The 26,803-nt window shown below is 41.7% G+C and overlaps 1 protein-coding gene across 1 annotated transcript in view; it reads right to left on the reverse strand.

The window, feature by feature from the left end:
• Positions 1-601: 601 nt before the first annotated feature.
• ITPK1 (inositol-tetrakisphosphate 1-kinase) overlaps positions 602-26,803 on the reverse strand; it is a 140,666-nt gene continuing 114,464 nt past the window's right edge. Inside the window, exons 6-11 of the mRNA XM_036384428.2 lie at positions 21,398-21,496; positions 19,468-19,508; positions 15,866-16,031; positions 14,242-14,309; positions 12,584-12,746; positions 602-7,107 (exon numbers count right to left, since the gene is read on the reverse strand). Of these exons, the coding sequence (XP_036240321.1) occupies positions 6,785-7,107; positions 12,584-12,746; positions 14,242-14,309; positions 15,866-16,031; positions 19,468-19,508; positions 21,398-21,496 (860 nt within the window). The 3' untranslated portion in view covers positions 602-6,784. The remainder of the gene's footprint in view (positions 7,108-12,583; positions 12,747-14,241; positions 14,310-15,865; positions 16,032-19,467; positions 19,509-21,397; positions 21,497-26,803) is intronic.

The raw sequence follows: 26,803 nt of genomic DNA on the forward strand, positions 1-26,803 counted from the left end.
ATGGTGTGATTCTTGGGGTGTCTTGTGCAGAGCCAGGGTTGGAATTGATGATCCTGATGGGTGCCCTCCAACTTGACATATTCTATGGTTTAGTTTCTCCCTTTTATTTTTGTGACACAGTCCCTGCCAGTAGCAGCAACCATACAACTCATTGTGACATGTAGGCCTGAGTTTGCAAGAAGTTCACAGAAACTCTCAGACCCCCACCACACCAAAAAAAAAACCCAAAAAATCCCCACCAAACAAAAAAACAACCCCAACCCAAGAAACCAAATGACCTTCACAGAAATGCAGCCATGTCCAAAGGAGTTAAACAAGTTTTTGTCTATACCTGATGCAAAATCAACAAGAGGAAAAATACTGTTACTTGATGGAGCTACTATAAATACTGTCTTAATTAGATATTCAAGTAATCACAAATATTTGGGACTCAAGGACTCTTTTCAGATGGAAAGATGGTTTTCAAGGCCTGAGTGCAGAGGTGCAAAACAGCTGCACTCGGAAAGGATGTGAACATTGAATTCCCATGAACACAGGCCTCTCCCAATGAGCTGCTCACCTCGCTGCCCTATCCACTCAGAAAGAGGAAGCAAACTAGAACTTGTTATAAGGCATTTATTTTCATTATGTGTTGGAAAGGGACAATCCTCTCTTCAAAACAATTACAGAGATAATGCCACAATACCTACTGCATATTGCTTTACTGTTGAAACCAAAACAATTGTCCAAAACAGATGCTTGGCAAACAAAAATAAAATTAATATATTACCATTGAAATGAATGCTATTAGATGAAAACACCATCTCCATTGTCTGATCTGATCAGTCATGCAATTGAAGATGCCAAATAGCAAATATTTTGGGTTTTACAGTAAGCCATGATCTTTTAAGGGTTGATATAATTCTATACAAATTTAAGTACAAAATGGGAATTATGTTTCAGAAGTCATAGTGAACCAGGCTGAAGCGAATCACAAGACACACTTGTTAACACTGTACAGCTGGATTTGAACACAGATACCAATGGACTTGCGAAACCGAGCACACGCACACAATGGTCCCCGAGATTCAGCCGTGCTGGGGGGAAGCAGCGCTGGACACTGAAGGACAATATCCAACACTACTCACACCCAGAGGGCCAATTCTCTCACAACTGTTGGGATCCCAAGGAATTGTTGTTACTCCATTTTAAGAACGACAGTGTTTTTAGTATGTGGTTGTCACAAGGGTATACACAAGCTGTATCAAATACTGAATCAGAAATAAATAATAAAAGATACATCTAACACATCTTTTATTTTTTAATATTTTTTTACAGCACTGACTTTACAAGAGGATAACTCATTTTTAGGGGCTGCTAACATCTGAAACAAAGAAGTCACTATTTTATACTCAACATATTCTCAACACTTAATAACTTTATATATGTATATATGACTTTTCACACAAAAAAAGAGAAGTTAAAATAATTTATATCTAAAACTACTGTGTAAAGAATGAAGGAGGAAATAAAATGTGGTTTTCTTTAAAAATGCTGGAAGAGGAAGACCTGATTTTCATAAACTCCATTCGCTGTGTCAGCTATTTCTGGAGTTTCAAGAGATTTCCTGGCCATCAACAAAAACTTCCCAACACATCAGGAGCCCTCTGCAAACTCATGACATGTTGGGTAAGGTCATCTGCTAATGAGTTCATGAGGGCCACAGGCATCTGCTATTATCAGCCCAAGTGGATTCAGGGTAAGAATGATGGAGAGGAAGAAAACATCACCCCAGACTGCTATTAAAAACCACAGAGTGAAATTCTGGACAACTGGTATCATGATGTCCACTGGCCAGGATTTTACTCCCAAGCCCTACTCTCCTTGTCCTCCTTCTGCATCACAGATCAGGGATGTTTTTCTCTCACTGGATTTTGTTATTTCCACAGGAAAGCTGCCCCAAGAGCAGGGTGGACCAGACCTCAAAAGCCACCTGCACACACAAGAGCAAAACCAATTTCCTTTGCTTGCTACAAATGCTACTGTGCTTGTGTTGCTGAGGAATCACTCCAGCATCTCCCATTTATGTCTGGATCCTCCCAAACTTCATCTCAAGTAACTTTTGTGGCCATTGTAAATGTGACAGAATCCACAAAACCCATCCAGTCAAAAGCTCAAGTACTGATGGCCTGGATCCACATAGGGTGAACAGTGAAAGGAAAGGTAGTAAAGATGTGGAAAGTACTTTTCTGGAGGTTACATTCCTCTGAAATAGATATTAAAGCAATATTACAAATAAAATCAGCAATGTGATCTGCAATGGCATATCCATTTTTCTATGAAAGCAAGAGGAGATTATATTAAAGGAAATATTTTAATCTACACAAAGCATTTTCACATATTCCTAATTACAAAACACACACCATAAAGTAATTGTATACTGAATACAGAAATCAATACATCTCTTACTAAAAAGGAGAGAGGGGGGAAAAAATTAGCAGGGTAATGCAAGTGAACTCCCACAAGTGTATGCCTGGGGAGACTGCTACAAACTCAGACTCTGTTCACTAAAAAAACCAAAATCCAATATTTTCTGCACAGCTGTGGAAGGCAAGGCTACAAGCTAGTGTGGAAAAGCCTGAATCATTTGTCATTGCTGCCATGCAAAGACTTGAGGAACTCAGTGTTAGTCTAAGAACTGAGAAGTCTGGATTTTTTTAATTGGATGAAAACAACAGGAGCATTTTTCCTGTTTTGCTTTTTTTTTTGCCAGGTAACACCTCTGGCCCCATTTAGTCTGTTGCTTTTGGACTGTGTTCTGCCTCTATTATCTAACCACTACCCCACCTGGTTGTTCCCTGGCTGTATACTGCCCACAATTCATCTAGAAAACTTGAGGCTTTATCTTGAGCAGTTCTCATTATCTCCTGATGCCTCTGGGTTGGCTTCTTAGCTTGTAATCATCTACAATGAGAACAAATTAAACTGGTAGATTTCTGTCTGTGCAACCTGCTGCAGACACATTCCCACATTGGAGGGAGATGTCTGGGAGATCTTTAAACTTTAACATTACAACAGTCTGAACAGTAATAATGGATTTATCCTACCTACCGAGCAGCCCAGTTGATCAGCTCCTCAGCACAAAGGTTGTACAGCCAGACACTTCAACCAAAGGCAAAACATCACTGGCCCAGTGCTTCTGCATTACATAAACCACAAGAGCTAGCACTGATGCTGATGGTTTGGTTGCATTTCTGCAGTTGGCTTTCACATAATGATCAGGATGTTCTGGCACAGGCTACAAAGTCAGGCACAATGTGGCCAAGTCAGGTAGAGTCAGGCAGCAGTAATACCACTCAAGTACTCCTCAACATGGAAAGATCTTCACCTGTTGAAGCTAGTTACGTAATTACAGTGGAAAACCAGAGTCTCATCTCCACCATGCTGACACAAAACCTGGAGAAATTCCAATCAAGCTAATGGTATTCTTGTGGATTTCAAACAGTGAAGCAGAACAGTAATAAATCCCTAAAAAGCTAACTGGTGACCATGTAATTTTAATACAATTGCTCTCATCAGCACAGCAGTAAAAGCCATGCCTCTGAAAACACACGAGAACCTTTTTCTAACCCACAATAAAAAGAATTCAAACAGACATTATGGAAAATCTCCTCAGATTGTCTGCAATTTTAAGAGCAAGGGCATTCTGGTATGATCTAATGTTACTACACTCCTATTTTTACAAAGAAAGACAAGACTACAGAATATTAACAAACTTACTGTGAAGTTTATCTTAAATCAAAACTATCCTGAACTTACCAAATGAGGCAGCAATTCAGAAAAGCACTTTAGCACAAGCTTAATAACATACTCATGCTCAAATGTTTTGCAAGAATGTAATTGTATGTCTGGATACTTGGTAATTTACAGTTTTGGCTTTTACAAATTGGTCTCCCAATTTGCCCCTGTGATTTAGCAACATTCTAGTACACGAGCCATTACCTTAATTTCTGCAAGGAAATATAGTAGTACAGCAAATGCATGGTAATTTATGTCCACACTCTATTGTAATGCCACATCACAACAGGTACCTGCATAACTGCACCTGGTAAATTAAAGTGATACCGATACATTCGATAAATAAAAAATAAATTACAGACTATGGGAAAAAATGTCACTGATCACACCAATGACCTAAACTTGTTTTCTAGTTACTGCCAAGGTCTGGAGTAATATTTAAATATAGTATTTCTGCAAGCATTCAGAGAATTACAAAATAAACTTCTAACAATCATTTGTAAACAAGTTTAAAATGCACAATTATATTTCAGTAGTTTATTTTGGAGAAAAAAAGCAGTGCAAAATAGGCCAACCAAAATTCAGAAGGCAGCCAGAAAAATAAAATTCTTATTTGATGTTCTAACTAGGAAACAGCATACAGACATTTCCATTGGATCCAACACTCAGATTCATGTAAACATACTTAGTTTGAAAGGTCTTGAGTTAGTAACCCAGTTCTAACATCATTGCTCCATCCCCACCACCCAATAAAGAAACAAAACCCAAAAAACCAAAAAAAGCCCAAGCCATTGTAATAAAGGGAGCAACAGGCAAATCTACAAACACTCCACCAGCTGGTTACAAGAAAGTACCATACAAAAATATGCACTGGCAAGTTCCTTCCTGAGGGCATCTTTTGTTACACGTGTAACACAAAAACACTTTTTATTTTAAACAAACAAAAACAAACCCCAAACTGCAGATGTCAATTTCATTTTAGTCATGGCTTTACGAAAGGTTTGGTCTACCATGAATACTTTTATAAACCCTTACCTATGTACATCTGACTCACTCACACCACAGCCATCCGAGACCTGCAAGCTGCACACAACACGGGATCCAGCAGCCTCAAAGCATACAAGGGCTGTGAAGCGTGCCCAGCTCAGAAGTGATCTGCAACACTTGAGGAAGTTGGCTGTGCTTATGAGCACCCTGGGATCTGACTGATACCACACCCATAAGGTTCTTCCAGTCCGTATAGAAATATTTTAAAGTTAGTAATCCCTCTAGAGGAGGAATCATCTTTTGTTGTGTAAATCATCCTGAAAAATTCAATCCTGGCTACAGGAAATTCCCAAGAATGGCATTTTGGAAGAAGACCAATCTCTCCTACGGAAAAAGCATTGTTTATATAAAAGAACTGCTACGTAACACTCTTCAAAACTTTTTTCCATCCAGGACTGGTACCGTCAGACAGGGTGGTGACTTTTACACAGTTTAATCCTCTCTCCACGATCTACCTGGGCTTTAAGTTCTAGACCCTTTCCTTCTGAGTAGCCATCTAACACATGATACTAACCAAACTAGCATTAAATGCTGCAGTGACAGATGCTTTATGAACACGTGCTATAGAAAAGACAGAAATTCCTATATTTGCAAGCTAGGAGCTTAACTATGGAAATTTTCTTAACACCACCCTTCTTAAATGTGTTTTAGGGGTAATAAAGGGAAGAGAAGGCCACTTCTACCAAAATAGTGTTTCTGTTCTTAGCACTTGGATATTTCCAATATAGTGTTCAGAACTAGCAAAAGTTGCAGGAATTCTCAACAGCAGAATGCTGCCATACTAGAAGACATCTCAAGAGATACAAATTGGCTGTGCTATAGTTTACAAATAGTATACAGCACTGTTGTAAATTACCATGTGGCCTCACCTGGCAGCTTGCTACAAAGTAATGGGGTCTCCAAGCTAGAGCTGTCCTGTTTTTCTACCTTATATGAAGGTACACAGTTTTGTTTATATTTTAGAAAAAAATGTACAACAACATGGATCTGTGGAAGGCAGCGACTGTGTTACCTCTCAGGATACACAGATCAGGTGTGCTGCTCCAAGGAAAAAGCACAGCTCTGCCAGCCTTTTCCCAGAGCTGTCCCAAAGTCCTCACAAGTGCAATGGAGGGAGAATTCTCTCCCTGTGAAGACATAAGCTGCTTCATTAACTCTTCTAAGATTTCAGCACTAGCAGACAATTGAAAGCATGTTATTTAATCTACTAAATGACTCCACCTAAATAGTGGCACCCTCTCTGGGTGATAGGTGTTGCTGTTTGCAAGCGTGGTTGGAAGCAGATCTGAGTGAAGCACTGAGGCCTGGGGGGAGAACTGCAAAGCTGGGACAGGGGTGGTCACCTTGGTTCTGTGCCCTGAATAAGCAGGCTGCTCTGTCCTACTCAAAGTGCAGTGGCTTCACAGCAAGCTACCTGCCAACATCATGGCTGGTGAACATTTCAAGAGATTTGGTTTAGTGATACTGAAGTTGTTTTAGCTTTCTTATGCAACAGCCTACGTGGAAAAAAGAGGAACAGGATGTTTTTTAGGCAAAAATCTCTAGCACTGTTACATTCAGACACTGCATTTCAACATTATTATCTTCTTGATACCATGAGGTCCGATTTTAAAATGCTGGTCACCAGTGATTACAAAGAATAATAGAAATGAAAGAGCAACCCTCCCACAATGAAAGGACTAGTGTTAAAACACATATGTGTGTAAACTCACTACAGATTTGCAACTGGAATCTGATGAAATGGATTTGGATCACTTTCTCGCTCTTCCCCTTTCAGTCCGTTTCATCAGCAAATTAGGTTAAATCAAATTGAAAGTTTTTTTATTTTGCTTTTTTGTGTTGTGTTTTATGTTGGGTTTTTTTCCCAATTTTTAATCAATTGTATTGTTAAAGCCTGATCTGGTTCTGGGACCACAATCTGTATCCCTGGGGCTTTTTCTCAGTCCATGGCATTGGCAAGTTATTGAGAAGAAGCTTTTGTTGCCAACGTAGCGACGCAGTGCTGCTGGAAGCTGGGGGACACTGCTGAGTTGCAGCCTAGTCTCTGGTGTTGCAGTTTTACTGAGCTGTTGCTCTCGCTCTCCACAATCCAGGAGGAGTCTTTTCCCATGACGCTGAGACAGCCTGTGCTAGCACAGCATATCCGCTCGTCCATGATCCCACCGCTCTGCTCTGCCAGGAGCTTGCTGTGGTTTAGCTGGGTCACCTCAGGTACCTGACCCTGCAGGACAGCAGCTATGTGGTTCAGCAGATCTGTGAAAAATTCAGAAACACCCTCATAGCCTGAAAAGAGAAAAAATGAAGGAGAGAAAAAAAAGGCAATTAAGTAATTTCCTTAGGTTCTTTGAAAGGCTTCTTTTAACAGTTTGTTTCTTGGAGTGACCTTGCCCTCCATTGACCATAAAAAGGTTATAAAAAAAAGGTTTTCTCAATGACAACATTGTAAGTGACAGCAGAAGGAAATCAACATAAAGAAAAACAGACTCTTGAAATAAAAGTATTTTTCCAATGAGAAAAACAATTACCTTTCAGATTTGCTGCTTCTTTTTCCTCCCAAGTATATATACATATGCATAATTTTAGGTATATTCTATCATTTGTTGCTGAGTCCAGGTTTTTCCCTAAGTTACAAACTCTCTGGTATAATGTTGATCTTTTCCATACCATTTCCAGGTTTACTCTGGCGAGTAGCTCTAGTGCAGAACTTTGTTGAGGGTCCAGACCCTCTCCAGAATTTGCCCAGCAATACCCTCAGTTAGGGAAACCTCAGAGGACAGCAGGGCTGGCTTTATACCCTACAGAAAAGGCAGCTTCCCACTGAGCAACAAGCAATGCTTGTCTAATCTAACCAAACTTGACACTTAAAATGTGTTTGTTGCTATGCCTGAGAAAACACCCGAGGGACAGGAAACGTACATCAATGATGCAGTATTTGATAGAAACATCAATCATTTGTTTCAGTACTGAAACCACCTTTCTGCATGTTCTGTTAAGTGATTCCAGACAATTTACAATGCAGTTTAAAAACAAGTTTCCTGGTTAAAATAGTTGCTCAAATACCAGTAGACATGACATTTTTGGTGACATAAAGGGTGGCAGGTGTACAGAGCTTCTGGGTGTATTCTAAACACTGTGCTACAGGCACAGTTTTATCATTGAATTTCATTTTAAAATTTAAACCAGACATGCAACATATGGGTACAATGTCCTGAAATGGATCTTAATTGTTACTGTGTTACCTAAAATTGTTGTCAGTTTGCCTTAGTATTTAGAGGTGATATATGACATTCAGTGTTGGTTAATGAGATAGGCTGGTTGTTTTAAAATGTCTATAAAAGTATTCTGGAAGTGACCTGGTATTAATGCAGGAGACTGAAGCAATAAGTTTAAAAGACCTATATGAATAGTGCACATTCACACAGCAGCACATAAGCAGAACCTGAGACCATGAAGTAAATGCATACTTTAAAACACTTTTAGTGATGTTATCACTGAGCAGAAGAGTTCCTCAGATCCATAATTAATTCAATTTTAATTTCCATTGTCCTGTAAAGACCAACTTCCTTAGGCAATAAAAAACCCAACTTCTGGGAAAACATGAAGTAAGACTATAATTTCACCTATAATAAATGTGGGGATTTTATGGTGTATTTATAAGCCATAGGTCAACAATTCACTTTTATTTAGGCTGCTACACTCCTCTGGATTTTATTGCACTTGGTCCCAATTCTCCTAGATACTTAACAGGTCACACATAACATCACCAATGTGAGACAACAGCTCACAGTTCTCCTTTCTCAGAGGCCCTTTAAGGGGTTCACCAAACAAGTCTCTCATTTCAAAACACCAAGTTTCCCAGTGCCCCACACAATAATCCACTGGTTGGCAGGGGTCAACTAGGACTCCTAGGGCTGGCCATGGGAGTCAGAACAGGATCTCCACCCCTTGGACAGAAGTGCTTGTTACGCTTTCTTGCTTATGTAAAAGCCATGGGATTAGCCTTCAAATCTACTCAGAGTGCTTCAAACACCCCAGGAATAAGCCATCTCCGTGGTAACAGCTTTAATATTCAGCAAGGAGATCCATAGTACCCCAGAGTGTTCTGTGTCTGCTCATTGAAAACAAACTAGCCTTGTAGGAGGGCACCCGCCAAACTCACAAAGAAGTTGCTTTAAATATTTAATAGGAATAAGACAGCCAGTTATTCTGTCCTGAAATCAGCAGATGTTAGTGAAAGGAAGCTGTATGTAACAGTTGTCTGTGCCAACCCTCTGCACACTGCGTAGAAGCGCCCAAGGAATTCTGCCTGGTCACTCAGAAGAAATTTTACAAACTTGTAAAAAAGAAAATACAAGGAAGGGAGGAAGAGAATTAGCTGTCTCAACTTGTGGTTCACAGGACACCTGGGAAGGCTGTGGGTATTGCCTCACTTGGTTCACCTAGGGCTCTCAAACTAGTCAGTTGTGAGACACCACTGTGCTGCAATGGTAACAAAATCAAGAAGTGCAGATTAAATTACACCTCCAGAAACTACTGGCAGTGAATTTGGGATTCGTGCTACACAGGGAATCAGTGGGAGGATATAACTTTTGCATGCCTAAAGCATAACTTGCATGAATCGTGCTCCAGCAGGTGCTATCCTAGCACTGCCCACTTGAAACCATTTTGGAAATGCCTGTCTGCAAGATGCCTGAATTTTGCTATACTGAGAACAGTCTCCAGAGTCCTCTGGCTGAGCACAGATAGGAAAGATGTCCACCCAGCAATGCACCTGAAAACAAGTGCCCACCTCTGCAAGCTTTGGTGGAGGCAGGAAGTGTCTATGAGCATTTTTAAAGCCAGCATTACAGATGCTACCTGCCTGATTTTTCAGACTCTCCCTGATCTGGCACACTTGGCTTTTCTGCATGTTCCCTTGGTCAGAGAGAAATGGACAGCCTATATCCTGCGTTTGCAGCAATGTTTTTACACACACAAAATGCACATTCAGATTTGATGCTCCCAGCTACCATGCAGATTCACCAGAGCCAGCAGTTCACCTGCATGGTGCTAGCTTGCAGCTGCTGGGGCTGGGTGAGCTCAGCCACAACCACAGGACAGCAGGCTACATGGAATCTTTTCTCTCACTTATCTGAGGTTAGACAAACATAACTCCCACAGGCTATGTGACTGTGCCTACAGCTCAATATCTCAGCTGGTAACCACTGCTAAATATAGTACCAGTAGTTTCCCACATAACAAAACACACAATAGGCCTTTCAGACATTTATCTTTAAAATCTTTTTAAAGAGTTGCTGGTGCTAATGGAGCAGATAACAGACAACATCCTCCTACAGGTACACCTGCTCTCAATTCTGTCATTAAACTCATCTCAGATGACAGTCATGGAGTGGCAGGTTCAAACAAGCTTCAAGCCCAGTAAACACTGAAGACAGCACCCAAGAAAGGCAGCAAACCTCTGGGCAGCTGGACAAGGCTTTGGCCCCAAGCCATGGATCGAGTTCCATGAAAGAGGCTGTGAATACTCTTTAAAGGGCATCTCTTCCCCTCCCCTTTTCAGAGCAGTGCTGCAGAGATAATGGCCAGGAGGGTTGGCTCCAGTTTGGCTCTACTGCAACTCATAATGATTTGAGGAAGAAGGCCAAGGGAGGGCACTTCTTGGGACTGCACTGAGCCAGGAACAGGCAGATCCCACTGCTGTTGCAGCCCACTGGTGACTCTTTTGAGGTGGGCTGAGTTTGAACTTCTCACTAGCAAAGTGCTGGCTCAGTCAATGAAGTCAGTCATTGTAACTCTTCAGTCTTTAATCACACAGGCCCTTGGAGGGAAATGCAGCTACCTCTGCTGAACGTGCTTTTGAGCAACAGAACGTTATCTGTTCTGAGATGTGACTTTGCTTCTGTTGCATTTTACCCCATTGCTTCTTCTCTGACCTCAGCAGACCTTGAGAACAGGGCTCATCTCTGTTCTGATACCTTTTACAAATTTGAAGCCAGTTTTTCTCTCCCCTGCCTTCTCTTCTATATGTTTGAGCCTTACTGCTATCCTCTAGTTTTTCTCCAACTGGTCTTCAGCCTATCCCACAGTGATAAAGTCAGTAGTTACCACCAAAAAAACTGCCTCGTGAGACATGATGTAGATCAGTACATAAGTTACTTCCCTGTGCTCTCAAGTCTCCTGCAAGGACTAAACCACTATTAATTCAAAGTCCCTTCAAAGACCAATTACTGTGCAGGCTGAAATGCAGGACTTGGGCTGAATTTTGAAAACTAATGCCTTAGGGCAGAAGTAGAGCAGAGCAGTTCTGCAAACTTAAGAGACAACAAGAAGTCATTGGTTCTGTCTAAATATATGTTTGCCACACTGCTGTTCCCCAATGTGGAGTTTTCAACATTTCAAGAAAAGGAGAATTTCAGTCTGTGCAAAGTACTTAAATCCAAAATACTACTTGAAAAAAACCACCCAAAACCCAAAACATGAAGCACCAAATCAAAATGCAGGATGCAGGATTGCAAAAGAATGTCCTCTATCACTGACTTCAAGACCCAATGTCTGAAATATAACCCTATTATTAAAACTGATATGGTTCCATCTAACACCCAATTTAGGTTGTTTCACTGCCCTGGGCAGAAGAGTGTTTTCATAGGTCTTCAAATTGCATAACACCATGTGGTAGAACCATGCTGGGAAGTGACCTGAGAATAGCAGAGCTGAGTTTTAAGAGGAAGCCAGTCACTGTGGAGAGAGACAGACAAGGCACTACAGGGTAGTAGGAATGAGGACCTGATCCGAAAAACTGAAGAGACTGGGAGCTCAGGACAAGACCTGTAGATGTAAAGACACCACAGCCATATTGAAAACTTAAAGTCTTCAATGATGGGTTAAAGAAACTACACAACAGCCTGTGTAAGTCTTATGAAACAAACACCCCCATTCAGGTAATGAGAGGAGATTCTCAGAGAGAAAAACACCCTGCAAAACAGGCTGGGTTATTTTCCTGGGTTAGACTGCTGAATTTAGCATGAGTGACAGACCATTACTGCCTCACCCTTATTCACACTTACAGCTCCTTTTAACCATTCTGGTGATCAAGGAGCTTGTTTAGTTGTTTCCAAGACAGATGTTGCACTAAAAAAGTTGGGGACAAATTTACTCATTTCAACATGCTCTAATCCATCCGTTTACTCCAGGACTGGAGAAACTGCAAGGACACGAACTCTCTACAGCAACTTCTGTGCACCTACAATTTTATCATTTTCAGATTCCTGGTATTTCTTTTGTGCACAAATGTCTTTTTGTGGGGAATCAATTTGCACAGGAAGAAATTTTCAAGGGAACAGTTTGTTTCTTCCACCCCCTCATTTTTTTTAATGGCCTAGAGTCTCAAAAAAGAAAACGTAATCTTCAAAGGCTCTACTAAAATAGAATTTAGTATTCTTTTCATTTCAGAATGAGGGCTAGGCCAAGAAAGGGTAGGTCCCAGCACACAGTCCCACACTTCAGTTCTTGAGTTTCCCTTTGCACAGAAGGGCACAACGGCTAAAACTGGCCACTAAAATTTGACCATATTTCCTAAGAACTGATACTTCAGATGCAAATTCCATATCTAAATAAGGGTTCTTCCCTTCCCAGACTGACCTGTATTTGATCTCAGAACTATGTGGTAGCTGCCGTCCCACCCCCAGCCTGGGAAGCAATGATGTGAGACAACAGCAGTAAAACTTGCTCCACAAAGCAGGAGTGGAAAGGCCTTTCTTACCTGGGAATGCATTTATATCAATGACTGCATGCTGCCCAGTCTGGTTGTTAATGATGATATCAATTCCAAAGAGGGAAACTCCCAGAGCTTGTCGCAGCGCTTTAGAGATTTCCCGGATGACATCGTCATTTGGCCGCTCAAATACGCCTTCAATTTTATCCAGCTGTAATGGAAAAAGACACATAACTAAGGGACTCAAACAGCCTTTTTAATGGAAAAATTGATTTTCAAAAGTTTCCAGGTGCATAGCCACCAAATCTAATTGCAGAGAACCAGTGGCATGAAACTGAGAAAGATACCAAAGAGAAACTGCTTTCATAATTCAAAATCCTTTCTAAATTGGAAATTCATCTGCTCTAAAGCTTCTAGATCTTCCTCTTCATACTGGTGCAGCTATAGAAGCAAAGCAGTGTAGGGATGAATGGAGAATCAGACTCATTATTTTAAGTACTAGATCTACACCTTAAAAAACATATACAGGTGGCATATTTAACCCTGTGCTGCAGAAGTTCTGGCTATCATTATTATTTCAGTGTAGATGAAGGTCTGTGTTAAAGGGCTGACAGGACAGACTCCTGCTGTTAGTTTAATCTGAATCATACAATAATCTCTCATACAATACAACTCAGCTGATATCTTAAGGGCAGAGCATATCCTTTATGTGGGTTTTTATGTACAAATTATTTTGTAAGTATTTATTAAAATGAGTGACTTAGGTTATTTATGACTGGAGGATGCACTCTGCTTTTTAAACAACATGTTACACAGCAGAAGTATGCTGTTATGCCTACAGAAGCATGACTGGAATACATATTTGTATGAGTGAGATGGCATGTAAACCACAGGAGCACACTCCCTAAGTCTGAAAGCAAATTTTTAGTAATGGCTTCTCCCTCAACATAACCACAAAAGGACTTATGACTAGCACAACTACAGTTTTAATATTTAGCATGCCTACCAGTGTTGCATACAAAATTCAAAATCAAATACAAAACTAGTTCCCAGCAGAACTTGTGAAAGAGAAAAGAATCCCAAGACTCAAGAGATTCAAAGGACCCAGTGCTGTAAAGTGACTTTTTCAGTAGCTGAGTGCCCAAGAACTTGTTAAGGTTCATATGTCCAAATCTTATTAAAAGGACTGGTAATGCTAGCATGAAACTGTGCAGTGTGCTGGCAATGCTGGTCTCGAAGGACATCCAGAAATGGTCCCATGGTCACAGCTCAGGCATTCTCACATGGCAGACAAGTACTGGCCCTCTGTGGCCTTGTTGCCAACACAATTTCTATGCTTTAATTTTCACTGTTTGTCTTTCCTCACAGAACTGAGTCCTAGAAGAATGATTTATGCTTATTAATCTCTCTGGACAGTAAAAAGGCAGGTGTTTACATTCAGAATCTCCTTCTTCCCTTTGCCTAGATTAGCCCTGGGTAGTTTGGGAAGCAGAACATCCCTGCTACAAGCTCTTCCTCACCAGAGCTCGGTAAGGAAAACCAGAGGGGGACACAGTCATGCTGGTTCGTGGTACCAAACAGACCTCAGCCTGCAACACAGAAGCAGACAGCTTGTGAAAGAGAGTCACTAGCTACTAACACTTCCATAAGAAAGGATTAGATAGGTTTCCAGCTGCACTAGAGGGAAGAAGACCAAGTGTACTTACCGCTGTTAAGACAGATGAGGACTCTGGTTTAGAAACATTGTGGCTGTTGAAAAATATTGATTCTCTGTCTGCAATTAAAACCAGGTTGTAAATAACTTTATACCAGACTTTAATTTCCAAAGTAATAGTGCAAAGAACAGCAGGTGGCAGTGCAGCCCTATGAATCTCCTCCTGGTCTCAACCATCCACCCCACCCACAGGGCTCTCCTGCCTGCTGGTACCTGGCTGCCTGCACAGGCAGCGACCCACAGACAGATAACCCACGGTTCTTGGACCACAGATAAATAGAACCACACACTGGGTACACAGAAATCTGTTTTCCTTCCTTCACCACAGCAAATTAACTAAGTTCAGTCAGATAATGAAGATAATTTTTACTAATGTGCTATACTCAAAGTGACAGTTCCAAGGGGAAGGTGTGTGACAAAAGCTGCAATCACTGCAGGGGGAAGGCCGGTAGCACCCAGGCTACACTGAGAGCCCTGTGAACCTGGACAGGGCACTGTGACCACGGCAGAGTGCAATACATTTTGTGGCCAGGACCTGTCCTTCTTTTGGAGGCACCACTGGAATGCAGAAGACACTCTGAGGTGACAGAAGCCACTGTCCTAACAGTTTATATGAATACAGATTCTGGCCTAATTAATTTGATCAGGACATAGACCAGACCTAAATGTAAATACAGGCACACACAGCTACAGATAAGAACTTCCACCAGCATCCTACTACACCTATACTAACAAAATAAATATTTGTGTGTGAAATGCAGTGGTGAGCATACATGGACATACTAGGATTAGCCAAAAACGCTAAGGAAAGTGACAAGACACTAGCATTTGTTCATTCATCTCCTTTAGTTTGATCCCATCCTCACCTCCTGGATTTGACCAGTTGTTATCAGATCATGCTTGCTCCCATCTATGTGCTGCTAATTTTTTTATGCTTTTGGTGGGCACAGAATGCAGTCCTCTGGAAAGGAGCTTTTTTCCATAAGGGAAATCTAAGTAATATTTAATGAAAACCCTTAAGTGTGGCTGTCTAATGACATACAGAAGAATCACTCTCCTCACTGACAAGTCCATTTCTCTTCTCCCCAACACAGCTGATATCTACAAACCAAAGGACACTTCCCACCAAGATTTTCAACACTGGGCCTCACATGAAGAGGGAGGCTCATTTAGGGGAGAGCACAAGTGATCTTTAATTCAAAACACACACATATTCTAGGTAAAAATAGGGAGAGGAAGTGCTGAAATGATGGAATCCAGGAAATTCTCTCCAAAGCACATTTATAAACAAGTTCCGGAACAAATGACACATGAACTTAGTGGGAAAGAAGAGAACTTCTCTCCCTCTCCCCTTTTCCACATGACATAAAACAGGGTCTTAACAGGTAAGACTCAGGTTACCATTGCATAAATATTTACTATATGAATGCCATTCGTACGTATTCCAGAGCAGGTGAGTTATCTCCATTTCTATTGAAATAATACAGAAGAGGAAACATGGCATGTCCAAACCAGCTGCCTTCACTGCAGCAGTTTTTTCACAGGTATTTTCTTCAGAGATGTTTCCTGCTGAGGCTGCAAGAACAGACGTTTTCTTTTCAATCAGTACAACGTACCTGAGATGCCTGCAGAGAAGTTCTTTAAAGATGGTCTTTTCACCACGGTGTAAGATTCCCCGACCACAAAAACTTTATAGAGCACAGCATTGTGGTTGATGAAGCTCTGAATGACACAGGGGGGGCGAACAGCTTTGAGGCCTTCCTGGTTGAAGATGATCGCCATCTGGAAACACACACACGATTGTGCAAAAGGCTGGCAATAATTTCATGCTTACCCACACCTGACAAGCACCAAGGGGAACATTTCCTTTTCTGCATCTTGTTCTATTTCATTGTGTTTCATTTAACTGACACACAGGTCTGTAAACACTACTGGCAGTGAAGATTTCATTTTCAATCAACATTTTCACAGCACTTTGCAATTTCATTTGCTGCCTTTAGTTGGGAAGCTACTGCAACTGCAAGTATAACAAAAGGATAAAACATCTGACCAACACAGACAACAAAGTTTGTATCGAATACAAGCCTGTATCATGAGAACAACAGAAGGAACAGCTCTGTGCACTAACTACAAGAATTCTTCCCAACAGCTTTATTTCCCTGATTTGGTTCAGCCCAGCTGCAACAAGACTAAGCACTAGGGCTTCACCCACACCATCAGAGGACATTTCTCAGACTCCAGTAGTTCTTACTGCTGACAAATGCTGGCCTATCGATTTTCCTGCTTGGTTTCACCCCATTACTCTAAACGGATAGTCCTCTTGAAGGCACTGGAATAAATATGCCAAAAAGGAAGGCATTTATTGGGCCCTATGAATGATCAAATAACTGCACACATGCACAATAACTCAGTAGATTAACATTTTCTATGTTCAAGTCAATGTGTGCATTCAATACCTACTTGCAGCCGATATTCTTGCTGTCTCTATTACACAGCACAGAGTGAATTTGTGAGTTGTAACAACCTGTGCAAGAAATTTCTTTAACAGACAGAATCATCCATCAAGATGATTCACAGCAACAACATCACACCTCATTTGTCTCTTACTGGTGGCAAAAAACGTTGTCTTCCTCCTCTTGTGTGGACTGTTGGCATTATAGTGTCTACAACGTCACACTGGCAGGAACTGTGCTGTTCTATAGTGTTCTCTTCCACTATTAGGTAATTCATTCCCACAAATAAACGTGAGATGAACAGGTTCAGCCTATTTTGGAAGTGTGGAAAGCCAGAGTTTAGCTTCTCAGCCCAGCACTGACCATGACTATTGGAAGCTATGTGAGGCCTCTGTTCTGCACAGCTCTGTGCTGGCAGTCCTGTGGACTAGCACAAGCCCATATAACCCATATAAACCCCGTGGGGTGCCTTATGCCGGTTCACTGCCATGTCTCATGGCTTTTAACATGCATGAATAGAACTCCAAGAATTTGCTTGCAGGGTGCACTTGCTCTTTGTCATCTAGCACAGACCTGCTGTGTCTGGCAGTAACGTGGGTACAATACTTGATATCATAATTTCCAAACAGCATTTCTCTTTATAAATGCAGAGCTCTTTTGAAGGCAAAAAGAATTTTTACTGACAATGTCCATAAGGAATTCAGTCTCACAAAACATAGTGATTCTCTGCCTTTTCCTTCTTGTCTGCTCAAATGCTCAGAAGAAGTTCTGGATACATTTCTTCAGGCTATGGGTCTCTCATGGCAGCTTTACCAAAAGTTACTTATGTTCTGACCTGCTGGCAGCCAGGAAGCACAACTTCCAGCCATCATCTCTGTTCCAGTTTAATAAACGGTGCTGGCAAACTGGGGGTCAAGTGCTGAGCTGCTGAGGCCACTGCTAGGGACACCACAGAAAGGCTGACACCACCCCAGCTTAACAACAACATGTACTCACATGAGAAAAATGGGGTCTGCCAGCCTCACCTGGTGAACTCAGACACCAAACCCAAACTCATGCACCAAACTTAAACTCAAGCCTGAACCTAACAGTTGTCCCTGTTAGCCAGTACTTGAACTTTCTTAACAGCCATCTTATGAAGAAAAGCAGGGTTTCTGGTCAGTGCTCTAATTTCAGTGTCAGCTCTGCATTGGAAATATACCCATAATAAATGAAGTGATTTACCAAAAGCCAGACAAGGAGTCGTTAATGAAACAGACAACAATTTCTTGCTTCTAGACCTATGCTCCATCTTTTAGACAGACTGTGCTGTAAGCAGGTATTTATCCTATGCTTCCTTTGTAATTATTGACCATAAACAATTTCAAAACAGTCCCTCTCTGATCATAGATATAGTTTTGGATCACTCCTGAGAACTCAGCAACTCCAAAAGTGACTACTGCTACTACTATGTAAAGTACTATGCAAGACTTCAGGCTGTTTTCCAGGGGTCCTCCTAAGCTCTCATCATAAGTTCCTGTGATAAAGTGCAGACCATGGGTGTATTTTAGTGTAATTTTTGCTCTGGCAGGAGGCTTAGATGTGTCTGCACTGTATGAAAGAAGATCAAAGAAAGATTCACCAAGGAAATAAAGTCCAAGCCTAACTGGACAAGTACTGAGAGGTTCATGCGTTTCAATTTGCAGTTGCAGATGAACTCTTGACAGAAGAATCAGCAAGAAAAGAGGAGTCTTAAATTCATTAACAATCAAGTGCCCGAGTGTTCTCAGGAATGACAACAAAAATTTACAGCAGCTGCTCCAACAAACTAACAGGACTGTCTTTTGGCTTGTGAAATAAGCCAAGGTAAAGCCTGCCTGAAAAATCTCACTGCATTTTTAAAAGGAAGTGCTGGTCAGTCAAGATTTCAGCCACAGCCATTCTGCTCATCTACATTTACAATTTACTTGAGGGTCTTCAGCTCTCAGAGACATTTCAACAGCAGCTGGGAAGCCTGGACTGATGGCAACGTTGTTAACAAAGGAAGCCAGGAGTTAGGAGAGCCAGCAGCAAGGGCTGGATTCTCAAAACTGATCTGAAGTAAGCAGGAAGGCAGGAAGCACAAATGGAAAAGAATTAAAACAGCACTCAACTCACTTAAATTTAGAGGAAGCTAATCTCATAGGTAATGCACTCATTCCAGGAATATACAACCATTTTAGCTGTAATTGCCTTACAGGAAGGCAGATAAGTTCTACCAGTCCTGTTCTCCCCACAGATCCCACTGTGTTATTACAAGTGAACATTGCCTGGAAACCATCTCTATTTGTTACTCCCTTCCCCCTCAGGGAAAGGAGCCAGCTGCTCCATCTGAAGCACAAACCCACTTTTCATCTGTACCACATACATATTGGGAAAGTAACTTTCTGGGACAGAAACTTTATTTAGTGACTTCTTACCAAAGGAGTGACTGAAGGAGATTTCTTGGACACAGCTGACTGGAGACTACATAATGCTAGAAGCAACAATATGATAGAAGGTGGAAACTGCTAAAAATAGCTTGCATGACAGGAGGTTCAAGTAATATTCACCTTCATTTCAGATTTTTAAAAAAATAATGCTGCAATTTAACATGAGGGAGAGGTGGGGAAGGGAAGTTGCTGGGGCACAGCCCTCTTCCTACCCACTACAGGATTGGAAATCACCAGCCAAGCCACCACAGGGGGACTGGGTGACAGGACACAACTGGAAGCAGGTGAATAATACTGCAAGAATTTTTAACTCACCTCATGAGAGTTGGTTCCATGGGCCACTCTGGTTTTACAAACTGGGTAAATAAAAAAGAAAAGACAATTCACCACTGAAACAGAACACACAAACCCTTTATAATCCTGTTTCCACCCACACATGCAAACACTGGAGTCCACCAGACCAAGGCACTGACTGTAACAGACACAAGTGACAGTCTCTGCTTGAACAGTCTCCTCAATCACTGCAAAACTTGGCTTGCTCCAAGCTCTGCTCTCTCAATTCCTCCCTGTAACTAAGGTGCAAGCACAGATCTTTATTAGGACTGGACAGAGTTGCAAAGCATCAGCTAAGAAGTTAGTACCAGTATTAGGATTGCCATCCGGTCTACTCAGAGAGCATTTTTACAACTATGTAATTTTTTTTCTGAGGCCAGAGCTACTTTACAGGTACCACAAAACACCACTTTCCTTAAAACAAAGGAACTGGGACACAGTCAAAAACAACTTATTTTCTTACCTCCCTGTTGGGAGGGAAGAGCAGGAAATGTAACAGGCTGAACCAAACAAAGATACAACTTATTTTTTACAGGCAACCATAGAGGAGGACAGAAAAACGCAGAAAGCCTGGCAGTTTTTCTTTCTCTTTCACATTTATCTGCTCTGTATATCTTGATTCTCACCTCCATCTTGATTAAGAGGAGGAGTAAAACCCATTAGAGGAAAGAAACAAAAAGCTGCTTCTACTATGAGGCCATAGAGGAGCTGAAGACCCTAGGGCTCACACAGTGACTAGGGCTGATGTTACTTATGTGTTAAGGAGAGGAGATGAAATCTTGCAAGTAGTGAGAGGGTGGATAGGACAAGACTTTTTTTCAGGTTGTTGGAAGAATCAAATTGCCAGGCAAGAGGACAGAGAGCTATGAAAGGGAGATAACCTGCACTAGAGTCCAAAATAACTTGGTAACTTGAAATTTTACAAAATGGTTTATGATGTCTCACAGACATGCTCTGGAGAGCTGGACCTTTTTTAAGAAAAAAATAGAGACAGGAAAATGAAAAAAACACTCCCAGAATATCAAGGTATATTAATTTTCAGTGCTATTTTGTAATTTCATCATTATATAGAGGGTTTGATTCAGACCTCCCGAATATATGCTGCTGACTACTGAGACTAGGCAGTCTGTATGGAGAGCACAACGTGAAGAGGAGGGCAAAGCCATTCATGAGATTTCAAGTACTGCTTCACAACCTGTCTTCAGAAGACCTGCCTCATCTGGGAGAGCGATGGCAGGGAGGGCAAAACATGCTTTTTCCACAGAACTTTACCTCTGAACCTTACAAATGAGGCAAGCAGCAAGGGAACAAAGACCAACTAACAGTCCTGCTCACTTTTTACCGCAAGGAATCAAATAAAGGAACCAATTAAAGCACAAGCCCTGCAATGAAACTTGCTACAAAGCACAAACAGTTCATAGCAGCTGTTTGAGCTGTGGGCCCTTGGAGTCTGTTATCTGTGTGAACCCTCTTTCTTTTACCTCTAAGATTATATTTGTACCCTGGACCAGGGAAAGGGAGAGGTGGGTGAAAAAAGAGGATAATCAGCAAGGCAGTGATTTTCTGAAGAAAAATAGTGAATGCAGCTGGCAGGAGAAACATCTTGCACAAGTTCAGGGCAAGAGGCTAACTTTGTTAGAACTATTAGCATTTCCCAGGAATGCATGTTTACTGTAGCGAGGTGCTGAAAGTAAGGAACATCAACAAAAGGCAAAGTAAAAGCTGATAGGGAGAGGGTTTGTTCCACATTCCAAGCAGACTGCCTCAGAGCATTTATTTCAGGAAAGTTTTAATATCTTGACACTTCTGGCAATGAAACTCACGCTCCTACAATGTTGGCTATGTTTTGGGGGGGTGCATGTGCAGTATTTGGAACCTACTAGAAGCACCAAAGAAAAGCTCATGTACATACTGAATGGGAACGCCAGTCCATTCTTCTCTATAAGCTTCAAGGTATCTTCTCCACAGGCACTTGTCAGCTCCATAAAGGGTGGTGAACAGATCCTCTCATCTGCAAGAAAATAAAAAGACTCAAATGAAGATATGGAGTTTAGCTCCTCAGCTGCATCATTACCAGCTCTCTCCTTACTAACTGCCTCTTAATAGACAGCTTATATTAAAGCACCCAAAAGGACTGTAAGCCAGGCCTGAATTTGGGTTTCTGGAAACATTTCAGAAGATGAAAGGCTCAATTTTCATGCAATCTAAATGGCAATATAAAGCCAGTATTTTCACAGGCAGCAAAAATGATCACCTGGTTAGGAACACACTGCACATGACTTAGCCAGTGAGGTGAAAAGCAACTGGGATCTTTTTATGCCTTCAAGCATAATTTTCTAAAGCATTTTACAAGAAACAGAATGGTCTGCAAATATGACTAGAATAGGCAGTCTCACAAAGCCATATGTCCTGTAGGGTTCCTCAGGTGGCAGATTCCAGTGTGTATTTACTTCAGGCAAGGTGCCAGAACTTTCTGCTGTTCTCTGGGACAGCTCTGTCATGAAAGCAGTGTTCATTTGGTCTGGCAAAGGCAACCAGAGCACTGCTGAGACACCACCATGTTAAAATTGCTCAGCAAGTTCTGGGTAAAGAGAAGAATCATGGGAACCATGGTAAAATTTAAAACCAGAGTGTTTCTGCCGATGTTGTGCTTGTTCACATGGGGTTGTGGGAAGGCTGGAGTCAAAAACCAGCCCTCTTGGTGACTTGGTAAGTTGACTTGCTCTAGGATGCACTTATTCACTGCAGGAGAACTGAGATTCCCCTGGGAATGCAGCAGGAAAGGCAGAAACCACTGTAGGACTCATAGGACTTGCACATAAATCACTTAAGAGGGCTGGGTTGCAATCTGAAGTGTAGAGAGAACCTTGGCTTCAGCCATAGCTTTGAGACAGGTCAGCAGGGGCCCAGGTTTTCAGACAAGCTGTGTGCACGTTGACAACATTGACTAAGTCAAATCAAGGACATCACACAAGTATGAATGACTATTTAAATTACCTCCTCAGTGAGCACAGTCTTAAAAAGTACTACTTTAATGGAGTTTGATCTGTTGCCAGGTTAACTTCGGAGCCACAAATGAGTTATAGCTTGAACACAATTCAGAACAGGTCTGCCAAGACTTCTTCGCTTTTCAGACTTATTTCAAGAGAAAAAGGATGACACCTTTCTCCAAAAAGCGACTGGAGACAAGCACAAATGGTGGGAGCAACTGCATCTGGCAAACTCAAGTCACAGGTTTATATAAACCAGCAACTTATCTTGAAAATAAGCAAAGCATGGCTGAATTGAAACAAGTGGAGGCCATGGTGTGCAGATGGCGAAGAAACTGAAAAGTACATGTGAACTAAAACCCCAGCAAAGCTGAACATAACTCTGAGACAGACATGCATTCAGAAATCACTTTATAAACATTGTTTAGATTAATACTTTTCACTTAATTGTAAGTATATATGTAAAGAAAACTGAATCACTGAAAGTAACAGAGATGCAAGACTCTCTATATTTTGGTACACATCTCTCAATACATCCCCAAACTTTTGGAATATCTGAGAACTCTGTTCATTAGCAGTGCTGTCACTACAAGAAGTTTTCTGAGAAAAGGCTATTTTCATAGATTCTAAAAGGAGCAGAAAGATTGATGCTTTGAGGTCAACCTCTACAAAAGTAAACGAAACATCCCAGATTTCAAAGCTTTCAATTTGCTGCTATGAAAACAGAAAGCAGCATCCAAAAGTGACAGGTACTGTAATATTTACAAGCCTTTGCCAGAGTAAAAGTTCCTTAGTTGGATGAATTTAGGGAATAAGATTTAGTTTACAGATACTTGGGAACAACTCTGGCTTGGCACCTCTCCCACCCACATGCTTAAGGCTCACAAATAACTTTGCTTTCAGAGTGCAGATGCAGAGCAATGTATGGTTCCATCTCGCTTCCCTCTGTTTCTCTCTCGTGCAAACAGGAAAGGGAGACAGGGAGGATTCAGTGCTCCTGCTGACTACATGACACTTGCATGGGGAGATGAAGGAAGGGAAAAACAGGAATTTCTTTGACTTATACTTAGAAAGGACCACCTGGATCAACAAAAAGTAGCAAAGAAGACTCTTAGCATCTCAAAGTGCTCCTGCTGAGTTTGCATAGCACTGGCATTTTCTCTGTCAGGAAGGCAATTCTAGCCCACTGAAACCTCTAAAACAGACCATTAATTCACAGCCAGACCCGAGGACAAATAAATCCTCACTCAACACAAGATTTCAGTAGAGCCTACAGCTAGAAAACTGCTGCTCTGAGTTTAACTGCACACATTTAAATTCTAAAGATAGCAACAGGTTAAAATAAAAAGTTCTCCAGCAATTATCCTCTCCTTCTTCCCAGGGTGGCAAACGCATGCTAAAGCTTTCTCTCATCACCCAGCTCCTGCTATCAGAGTGACAGCAGTCTCTGCACACCTTCTCTGCACTGAGGTCCAGGACAGACCTCACTTAATGCCTGAGAGTCAATTCAATACTGATTTACATCAGCTTGGAACTACACCATGGACCCACATAGTGCAAATGACCCCAGGTGGTACACTGAACCTTCCCTCCCCTCCTGCTGTGTAAGCTGCTTTAGTGTGGGCTTACTGAGCTGTGGTCAGGTGCTGGACCCTTGGCACTGTCACCACTTCTTTGCAAACCAGCAGTGACAGGACACCAGAGGAAACCAATGCCAAAAAGAACAACAGTAAATACACACAAACAAGTAAACGTAACAGTCGAGAGATGAGAAGGGGTCATGATTCTGGCTCTACTGCTGCCCCTTTGTATTGATGTTCCAGCCTAACCCTCCAGTCTAAAACCAAGCACTATTCTCATTTGCACCTGAGAGCCCAGAGTGAACAAAGCACTTTAATAAAAGCAGTCTGAGAACTACAGCATGAGGCCACAGCCATGTCACCCCTCCTGTGCAGCTGCACTCGCCATACACCCCTAGCAGAAGTGACTCTGTCAGGACACAGACCTGATGCAACCCAGAACTTGTGCACAGAGCTGATGCTCTTGCTTTTCTACCATCAGTACTTGGCTCTGTGCTGTGCTGCTGAGTCGAAGAGTGTTCTTCTAAAGCATCAAGTTTGGAAAAAACTCTGTCTCATCTTCCACCCTTGGCTGTGCACAAGTGACCTTAAATTCCAAGAGATTACTACGTATGCAGTTTCTGATCTTTTCACTTTGGATCTGAGACTAAAAATCAGGCACTTCCTCCCTCCCTTTGGGCGCATACACTGCATCACACAATAAGCAGATGACCACAATTATTAACCATATCTTCCTTCATGCAGCCTGTGCTGGACCAAAGGTATCAGCAGGAGAAGTGTGTCTGTAAGTCTACAGACTGCTGTGAATTAAGATTCTGTACATTGCTATAGTGCACATTTAGAGAATGGCATTTCTTTATTTGCTAAGCACCTCGTTGTCTCTGAGAGTTCTGCCTTTGAAATATGGCCACCACTCCAGGTGAACCTTGTCAGGTCCAGAAGTGCCAGCGTAACAGCAACAAGGAAAGATTCTTCAGATCAGAATGTTCAGCTTTCACTTCAGACAGGTACCAAAAGTATCTGTAGCACTTTTGTTGTTAAAAACAACATATTATAGTTAAATTTAAAAGTCAAAATCCTGTCACTCTGTTCCTCCCCCATCTTTGTCCTCATTTTTATTGCATGCCTTAGCACAAACTTTGTGGTATCTGTTTTCCATATTTGCCTTTAGATATTCTCCCTTTTCTTCAAGATTGTTTGATCTCAGAGGGAGTTCTCTCTCTCTCTATCCCCTCATTCTTACTTTCTGTATTGTTTCTCATTCCCATCCCCATCTCTCATCTAGGCTGTTCATTTTCCAACCATTATTTCTGTTCTTTCAGTGCCTCCTACACTTTATCCCTCCATCACCTCTGAACAGAGCTCGTGGCTGGAGGGATCACATTCATGGCCAGCACAGGGGGAGTGTTTGCAGTGGGACACCTGAGGACAGGTCACAGGTGACAGGCAGCAATCTCAGCACCAGGGCACTCAGCCCTGGCACACCCTGCTGTGGGGGGAGCTTTGTCTGAGTGCTGTTCTATTCCCATGGAGCAACAACATTGTTATAAGAGCTTGACTGCTGATGGCCAGTTTACAGGATGAGTAACACAGCTACCCAACAACAGAGAGGTGAAAGAGCACCCAAACCAGGGTGTCAGTGCCAGGAGGGGATTACTGCAGATGAAGTTCAACAGTAGTGACAGGAGCAATGGGATGTGAAGATGGGGAAGATGCAGACTGAAAACTGGCTGGGGAAAAGCGTTTTCTGACAGTGAGAATTGGTGGAATTCTTTGTGCTCAGGACTTGCTTTAGTTAGAGATGCTGAGTAATGCTTCTCTACTCAGGGCACCCTGGTGGCCTGCAGACAGCCTGCCAAACAGTCACAGGATACCCAAACCCCCAGGAGAAGGCTCAAGGGGCCAAACACTCAACACACACTCCCATTCAGTAGCCAGGCAAAATGGATAGAGGAAAAATAAGAGTAATACATGGCTGTTCCCAGTTGAACCAAGTCTTAAAAATAAATTGAAAGCATTGGGACAGGACTGTACAAGACAGTCTCCTGGGATGATTCTGATAAGGGTAAATACCTTGTACTACAAAAGTTTGAGAAGTACCAACACAGTGGACAACTGTGGATAACTGTAGGGAAAAAATAAACCATAAGAGAAGATGAATCTATTCAGATTTCTTTGGTCCTTATGATTTTGGACAGGTAAGAAAACAAATAATAGATTACAGACAAATCCAATGCCCTGCATTCATAGATCAACAAACTGTATTTCCTTGTATTCAGAAATAGAGTTTAAAGGGACTTTATGGTCATCTGTGAGAATAGCTCAAAACCTCTCTAGAAAAGAAATACAATGGGAAAGCCACTGCCTATTAAGTTTCAGATTTACTGTCTAAACATGTTTCCCTACCTCATAATTCACCTTCCTTCACCACCTAGCCTAGGGATTAGGAAGTGCAGCACACAGGCTGAAAAAAGGAGTATTTATTCTCAGCACCACCAACCTCTTTCCACAAAACCACAATGCAGTCACAAACACAGGTGAACTCTGAACTTCCATTTATGAAGTGGGGAGAAGGCTTCACCTCCCCTTGGCCAGGCAGGGCTTTATGGAGCTAGTTAAAGGAGTTCCAGGAAAAAGACTTTTTGATGCTACTGGACAAACAGCAGCTGAAGAAGCATCATCTGAGCATCATCAACCAAAATCCTGAGAGTGTTACTGGAAAAACATAAATCAGAAGGTGTTTACTGA

This window comes from Molothrus ater, chromosome 6, assembly GCF_012460135.2.
Source record: "Molothrus ater isolate BHLD 08-10-18 breed brown headed cowbird chromosome 6, BPBGC_Mater_1.1, whole genome shotgun sequence".
NCBI classification, from domain to species: domain Eukaryota; kingdom Metazoa; phylum Chordata; class Aves; order Passeriformes; family Icteridae; genus Molothrus; species Molothrus ater.